The 7461-nt window shown below is 54.8% G+C and overlaps 1 protein-coding gene across 1 annotated transcript; it reads right to left on the bottom strand.

Moving 5' to 3' along the window:
• Nucleotides 1-2878: 2878 nt before the first annotated feature.
• EPO (erythropoietin) lies at nucleotides 2879-7003 on the bottom strand. The gene is made up of 4 exons (XM_036310978.1): nucleotides 4558-7003; nucleotides 4213-4299; nucleotides 3765-3944; nucleotides 2879-3598 (listed from the first exon to the last, which is right to left on the bottom strand). Exons 1-4 carry the CDS (start codon nucleotides 4846-4848, stop codon nucleotides 3440-3442), a joined length of 717 nt encoding a protein of 238 aa, XP_036166871.1. The 5' UTR covers nucleotides 4849-7003; the 3' UTR covers nucleotides 2879-3439.
• Between the last annotated feature and the right edge of the window lie 458 nt (nucleotides 7004-7461).

Here is a 7461-nt window from a genome sequence, read left to right as displayed (position 1 = left end):
TTCCTCTTCTGCAAAGTGGGGATCCTCTACTGTCTCTGTCTTCCTCATGGAGTTAGGAGAACAAATGAGAGGTGCCCAGGAAAGCACAGCACGGTACCCACAGAAGGCATCTCCATTGAACAGTTACGTAACCTGCTGCCTCAGAGCTGGGCTGCTCCGGCTCCTGTCCCACCAGGAAGCCAGAAGAGCTGGTTCCATCACTTACCTGGCAGAACTTAGTCTTACTTTCCCATCTGACAAACGGGGGTGGTGCCTATTGTCTTCCTACATCATGAAGTTGTGTTGCAAATCACAGCAGGTCATGTGAACGCCAGCGTTTAATGTATTGTTAATCATAATCATAATAACAGTACAGAAGAAAGTTCACACTCTTGGCCTGCACTTGAAGCACCTCAGCAATCTGACAATGCCCTTTATGCATAGCTGTGCATCTGGCAGGAACTCTGGCCCTCCCCGGGCTCTTAACATCCTGGGCCTCTGAGTACTCCACATCTCAGCATTCAAGTCACATACCAAGCTGACGATGGCTAAATTAATGAGCTCCTGTCTTTTTGCTCCAGGGAACTGCCAGCTCTTGGAATACATTGGGCTGTGAGTTCCACAGACTGCCACTTGACTAGCACTTAGTGCAAAAGATAGCGCGTAGTTGGCACTCCATATGTGCAGAATAAATGAACTGGAGGGGGGGGGGTTGTTGTGTCTTTTTAAAATCCTCACCAGATGATATTTTTTTCCATGTATTTATTTATTTATTTATTTTTGACAGAGTGGAAGGAAAGGAAGAAGGGAGGGAGGTCAGGAGGATGGGAGGGAGGGAGGGAACAGAGACAGACATCCACGTGAGAGAGACACATGGATGGGGAGATCAAACCTGACACTGATGATCTTGACTGGGAATTGAACCCACGACCCTTTGGTCTGTGGGCCGATCCTCTCACCTCTAACCAAGCATGTCAAACTCGCAGCCAGCAGGTGCATGCCTCATTAGGCATGTGGCCCGCCGGCCACAAGTTTGACATGCTTGTTCTAAGCCAAACTGGCCAGGGCAAGTGAATTGTGTTTTAATGTTCTTAACATACTTGCTTTCCCATTATACGTGGCCCAGGTCATCTAGTCCAGGTACCATTGACTACTTTTTTTGTTTAATTGAAAGCAGTAAGAAGTCTGAAGAGAAGTCGAGGGTCAGTGGCCCTGAATTCTTGGGACAAAAGAGCCAGGGTAGGAATAGGCAGTAAGTCAGGCTGAAAAGGGGTGGACAAAGCTTTGGAATTATGATTCCTAAATCTCAAGTTCAGTCCTGTCATTTATTAGCTAGATTTCTTGGGCTTCAGAACAAATCTCTTAGCTTCAATTCCATCATCAAGAAAGATAGATTCTTCCCTTACTGATTCACAGCAGTGGGTCAAGAACCAGATGCCACATGTGGAATCCACAATGTAAATTTTTATTGAAATGTGTGAGGTCAGAACTGTAAGGATGCTAATTGCTTGCAGATTTCTCTAGCATTTCCTAATAGGGCCTGAAGAGGGCACTGTAGGCCAGGAGTTGGGTTAGCCAGGGTGGAAATTCGCCTGCAATCCACCCCTTGGCTGCATCTCCCCGCCATAGCTTCTCCCTCCCTGCAACACATCATTGGCAAATACCCTACAACTACCCCAACCTGCCCATAATTTTTTCCCGTTGAAAATTGCAAACATCCTCTCCTTTTTGCATATTTTCGGGAGAAAAGGCTGATTTCCCTAAGTGTTGCTATAAAAGCAGAAAGACTCATTGCCATATCTATAATAAAAGTTTAATATGCTAATTAGACCGGACGTCGACCTTCCGGACAAAGCCAAAGCTGGGGCTGCAAGGGAAGCCCGGGTCCTGGGTGCCTGCCAGTAGCCGGAGGGAAGCCCGGGTCCCAGGTGCCAGAGGGAAGCCGGTGCTGGCAGCCAAGGGAAGGAAGGCCTACTCTTGCACCAATTTTGTGCACCGGGCCTCTAGCATACCATAATGGCCAGGATTGGAGTCCAGGTACAGTTTGTGACATCGTTTGCTGTCTGCACAGGTCTGTCTTGGGCACTGCCTTTCCCCTGGGAGCATTATTTCTGGGAAGGAATTTGAAATTGGCTGTCAGAGTAAAGGGTTAGATAAGAAGTAGGAATCGGGAACGAGGGTTGAATTAGTTTGTCCCGTGTCCCCAGTCCCAGAGGAGCAAGGAGCAGGTAGGGATTGCGGGGAAGGAATAAGCAGAAGAGGGAAGGGTGAGTGCTGGGGGAATTCCTGTCGCGTGGTCTTGGGCAAGTTACTTGTTTTTCTGTACAATGGGAGTGACAGCAGTAGCTTTCTCCGGGAAGCTGTGTGAGGGATAAATGAGGTCACAGAAGTGAGCTACCGAGAGCAGCCACAGGCACCGAGGGGTGCTCAGTGAGCCGGCTGTCTGGGAAAGCAGCTTTGGCACTGCGGTCTGCCGCCCCTCTGCAAGTCCAGGGGCAGAATATTTACAATGACCATCCCCAGGCAAGGAAAGAGGTCGGCTGGATATAAAGGGGGTTGGTGCACTGAGGTGGCAAAGACTGATGCTGGGAATGTGGCATTAGCTGAAGGGGCCACAGAGAAGAAGAGGCAGAAAGAATCAGCGTCGGTAGCTGCCTACAGAGGAATAGCCTTGAATGGAACCACCTTATTGACCAGTGTGGGCAGAGCTTGTGGCCTTACGCCCAGTGGGTCAAGAGGTCAGATAGGCCATGCAAGGCAGCACGTAGGACCCGGCTCCCTCCACCTCTGATTTCCCAGGCCTGCTGCCTGCTGCCATGATGGGGGGGGGGGGGGGGGGGGGGGGGAGGGGAAGAGCCAGGGAAGCAGTGGGCTCCCAGGAAAATAGAAAAGCCAAGAGCCATGTTATGGTTTCATTGCTTGCCAGTGAGATTGAAAAATACACAAAAACATACAAAGCCAGGGGCCAGCACCCATCCCATCCTCATGGCTCCCACCACCTTCATTATCCAGGGGGATCTTGCTGTCATGGAGTCCCCCATGGAGACCTAGAGAATTCATGTCTTGCCACCTAAATTCTCCAGTCCATCCTATCCCTGCTTGGTAGGTGCAAAAAGAGGCATTTGCCCTCCAGCTGGTCCTGGCATCACAGTTCTGCAGGGCATGGAGATGAGTTTGGTGTCTCTGCAGCATGGCACCGTCCCAAGTTTAAGCTGATCTCCTCTGAATTTTTCCTGCTTCGGGGCCTCAGACTGGCCCCGTGACATACTTAGATCTGAGTTGAACTCTGGACAGTTCCTCTGGCCCCTAAGATGTCACCGCTAGTCCTGGAGTGTCCTTGGGACAGGCTGGTGCTGAGCTGACAGCCCTGGACGGGGGTCGGGAGTGGTGGTGCGGGAGACGTGGCATGGGCAGTAGTGGTGAGCAAGGTGGTGGATGTGCCCAGGGTGGGAGCATCTGATCACCTGTCCCCGCTCCTGCAGGCCTCCCCTGTGTACAGCTTCAGCTTTCCCCGCAGGAAATTGGAGTAGATTCGGAAAAATTTGCACAAAGTATCAACAGTGAATGTTCGGAGTGGAATAGCAGAGGCCGTTGCATCTGGAAGGGAGATGGCTTCCTTCTGTAAGGAGAGAGTAAAGATCACTGCAGTGCCAGGGACCCTGGAGGGCGACTGGACCCAGGACAGAAGTGGAGGGGGTATGAGGAAAGTCTCCGTGTTCCTTGGCAGGCCCTTCTCCCATTTTACAGAAAGGGCAGAGTGTGAGGGAGGGCCTGTTCCCACACACCTGGCTTCCCAGTGCCCGAAGCAGGGAGGTGAGGCTGCGCAGGCCGCTGATGGCTTTGTCCACATGTAGCTGCAGCGTCTCAGATGTCTGGGAGGAGTTGGCCAACAGGGCCTGGCCGCGCAGGATGGCTTCTGAGAGCAGAGCCAGGCCCTGCCAGACTTCCAAGGCCTGCTGCTCCACCTAAAAGGAGCAGAGACTTGGAGTCAACTGGGCCCAAGCCACCCCTTATTCCTCCCTGTCAGCCACCCTCAGCACGGAGCTGAGCAAACAAATGGAAGGCGGAAGGCATGGGAAAAGGTCTGTGGAATGAATGAATGAACACATTAACATATTCCAGGCAGTCCTCATCTTTGCTACTCCATTTCTTCTCTGTCTCTATCCTTCTCCCTCCTGCCCTTATCAAGTTTCCAAAATGAGACTCCCCAAGAGGAAGGAAAAGTGAACTCACCTCCATCCTCTTCCAGGCATAGAAGTTAACCTTGGTGTCCGGGACGGTGATATTCTCACTGAAGCTGCAGCCTTCAGCACAGCCCATCTAGAAGCACAACCCAGGGAGTCAATGCCCCAAGGGCTCTCAGCCCAGCCCGCAGGCCACAGCCCCTCGGCTTTGCCCCTTACCTAGCTCCCAGGTGTGCATACAGGGCTACGGGTTTTATCAATTTTACTGGGGTTCTGGCTTCTCACCTCCAGCCTGAACCCAGGGCCAGGAATGAGTCCAGGCTCCTGGGTTTGGGAGGAGGCCCCTGAGCCCCTCAGAGTGAATTCTGTGCCATGTCCTGGGAAGGGGTCTCACCGTGACATTCTCAGCCTCCCGGGCCTCCAGGATGTACCGCTCCAGGACGCGGCTGTCACAGATGAGGCGTGGGGGGGCGCCCAAGACTGGGAGGCCCAGGGGAAGCAGCAGCAAGGACAGCAGGAGCAGCGAGGCAGGACATCCTAGAAAAGAGAGCCAGGCTTGGTGTGAGGAAGGGCGGGGAGAAGTGTGAGCTTGGAGGGGCCGGTTCACACACCCCGCTCCTCGCCTGGGCTGGTCCTCCCAACCCCGATCTTCCGAGCGCTCGGATTCTGCCTCCTGCGCCTTCATTCAATCCTGCGGCCGAGCGCACACCCCACCCCCCAGCTACCGGCTCCGCTCCTGGGGCCAAACTTCAATCCGGCTGAGCCAGAGGCTTCCCCTCTCGCAGATCCCGCTGGTGGCTCCAGGACGCAGGTAGCAGCTTCCTCCCCACCCACATAGCAGCTCTTCCTTCCCTCGAGCCCCCAAACCTCGTCCGCGTCTCCAGGTCACTTTCCGCCTTTCCCGGGGACTCCCCAAGCCCGGCCGACACGTGGAGGCTGCCCCACCCCCTTTGCCCTTCCGGGGTCCCTCGGCAAGTCGTGGGTCCTTGAACCCAGCCACTGCTGGGCCAGCAGTCCTGGCGGTAAATCCCTTCTCAAACAGGGGCCGGGGCGGGAGCTCCCCTGCGGGCGACACTCACCGCGCGCCCCCATCTCCGTGCCCTGCCGGGCCGTTCAGCGACCAGGGGCTCGCCCGGCGCCTGTGCCCCGAGCCCTCATCCCGGGAAACTCGATGGGGCTGGGCCACCCCACAGGCCGGAGGAGGGGGCTCCCTGTCCAGGGGCTGCCGAGCCGGGGGTCGGGCTGAGCAAGCGCAGGGCCAGCGTCCGGGAAGACGTGCGGCGAGGCGACCGGCCGGCGTTGGCCCGGGGACTGCGGCTGCGGCCGGGGGTCGGGGCTGTTATCTGCATGTGTGCGTGCGTGTGTGGGGGTGGGGGGAGGCTGTGTGCGTGAGTGGTCGCCCGGGGTGGGGGCCATGAGGTCAGAGCCGGGGGCAGGACGCCTGGGTCGCGGGTTCGCCGGGGCGGGAGCGGCGCGGCGCGGCAGGAGCGGGTGCAGGAGTACCCGTCTGCCCGCCTGACCCCGGTTCCGGGGGTGCAGCTGGGTGTGCACCAGCGGGATGGGCAGGCCGCCTGCGCCTGGAAGGAGGGCCACTCTGGGAAAGGCGAGGGGCCCCCGCGCCTCCCTGGGGGGCACTCAGGTCGTGCGCGGGGGCTCAGAGCTGGAAGTGCCTAGGTTTCTGCGAAGGCGCGCTGGATCGGGAAGCCCGGAAGGTGCTGGCAGGGACGAGTCAGCTGCCTTTCTTCTCACCGCCCCTGGAATTGTTCTAGAACCTAGAACCAGTGTTGTTCGTGTTGAGGAATTTGATGGCGTAGGGAGCAAGAAATGTGGGGGTCGTCTCCCCACTCCTCACTTTCTAGGACCCTGAAAAGCCAGGAATTGAACTTTTAGGGCACAAATCACATGGTATGCTCTGCAGGACACACATGACCTGCGACATCGTTTCTTTGTCCTGTGACACAGGCCAGCCTGTGTGGCAGAATTCTGAGGAACTCGGAATAAAGCTAACCCCCAGAGCGGTGGCAGCTGGGATTTGCAGCTACTCCTTTGTGAATTGTAGGAAGCCCTGAGGCAGGGAGGTGGCTTTTGGAGAGCAATCTTACTAAAGCCGGGACCAAGGCTGGCTGGCTCTCAAACCTTAGAAAATGGCCTCAGCCCCTGAGCCTGTGTCCTCACCTGTCAAATGGGTACAAGGCAAGTACCAGGCCTACCTCGTGCAGGTTTCATAAGACAGCAAAGTCCTACAGGTAGTTCCTTCACTCCCTACCTGGTCTCATGATATTAGAAATATTTTATTCATGTGTTCAGTGCCTTCTTTATGCAAGACACTTGACTACACACTTTGCAAGACAAAAAGATGTGCTGAGACTGAGCTCCTGTCTCCTGGATGGAGTTAGCAGCTTACCGTAGAGATAAGGTGTGCACACGGGGCAGTGTGGGAGGACTGCAGTGCACGGAGCTGAGCTGTAAGAGTTTGGAAGAGCGTGAGCTCCTGTGGGGGAAGTCAAGGAAGCGGCAGTGGAGGAGTTGACAATGAGCTCAGCCTTGAGGGGCAGGGAGGATTTCAACAGGAAAAGATGTGAGGTGGGTGTGGGAGGCTAATTAAGCAAAGTGAAAGGAGGGTCGGGGCCTGGGGTACGGAAAGGAGAGGTAGGGCTCAGACCAGAGTGCTGGTTAGGGAGGGGTCAGGTTCCTTGAATGCCACTCTAAGGAATTTGGCTTTTGTTGGGAAATGTTCATTCATTCAAGAAATATTTGTTTCACCCGGCTGGTATGGCTCAGTGGTTGAACACTGACCTATGAACCAGGAGGTCATGGTTCCATTCCCAGTTAGGGCACATGCCCGGGTTTTGGGCTCGATGCCTATTAAGGGGCCGGCAGAAGGCAACCAATTATGATGTTTCTCTCTCATCGATGCTTCTATCTCTCTATCCCTCTCCCTTCCTTTCTCTCTAAAAATCCTTATTTTTTTTTAAAGAAATATTTGTTTCTTCAAGAAATGAATATTCAGTCTTGGGCGGGTTGGTTGGAGCGTCATCCCATACACCAAAAGGTTGTGGGTTCAATTCCTGATCAGGACACATACTTCGGTTGCAGGAGGCAACTGATTGATGTTTTTCTCTCAGATATTTCTCTCTCTCTCTCTCCTCCCGCCCTTCCTCTCTCTCTAAAAATCAGTGGAGCTAGGCTGGCGTGGCTCAGTGGTTGATCATCGACCTATGAACCAGGAGGTTACAGTTTGATGCCCGGTCAAGGGCACATGCCCAGGTTGCAGGTTCGATCCCCCGTATGGGGCATG

The sequence above is a fragment of the Myotis myotis genome, unplaced genomic scaffold (genome assembly GCF_014108235.1).
Source record: "Myotis myotis isolate mMyoMyo1 unplaced genomic scaffold, mMyoMyo1.p scaffold_m19_p_5, whole genome shotgun sequence".
NCBI classification, from domain to species: domain Eukaryota; kingdom Metazoa; phylum Chordata; class Mammalia; order Chiroptera; family Vespertilionidae; genus Myotis; species Myotis myotis.
The sequence above is the reverse complement of the archived record's forward strand: the minus strand, read 5'-3'. Positions and strand labels throughout refer to the sequence as shown.

Coding starts and splice junctions, on each gene's coding strand:
- EPO (XM_036310978.1), bottom strand. CDS start 4,848: ATGAAGGCGCAGGAGGCAGAATCCGAGCGCTCGGAAGATCGGGGTTGG. Junction 4,300..4,557: donor GGGAGGCTGAGAATGTCACG/GTGAGACCCCTT, acceptor TTGTGCTTCTAG/ATGGGCTGTGCTGAAGGCTG. Junction 3,599..3,764: donor TTCGGGCACTGGGAAGCCAG/GTGTGTGGGAAC, acceptor CTCTCCTTACAG/AAGGAAGCCATCTCCCTTCC.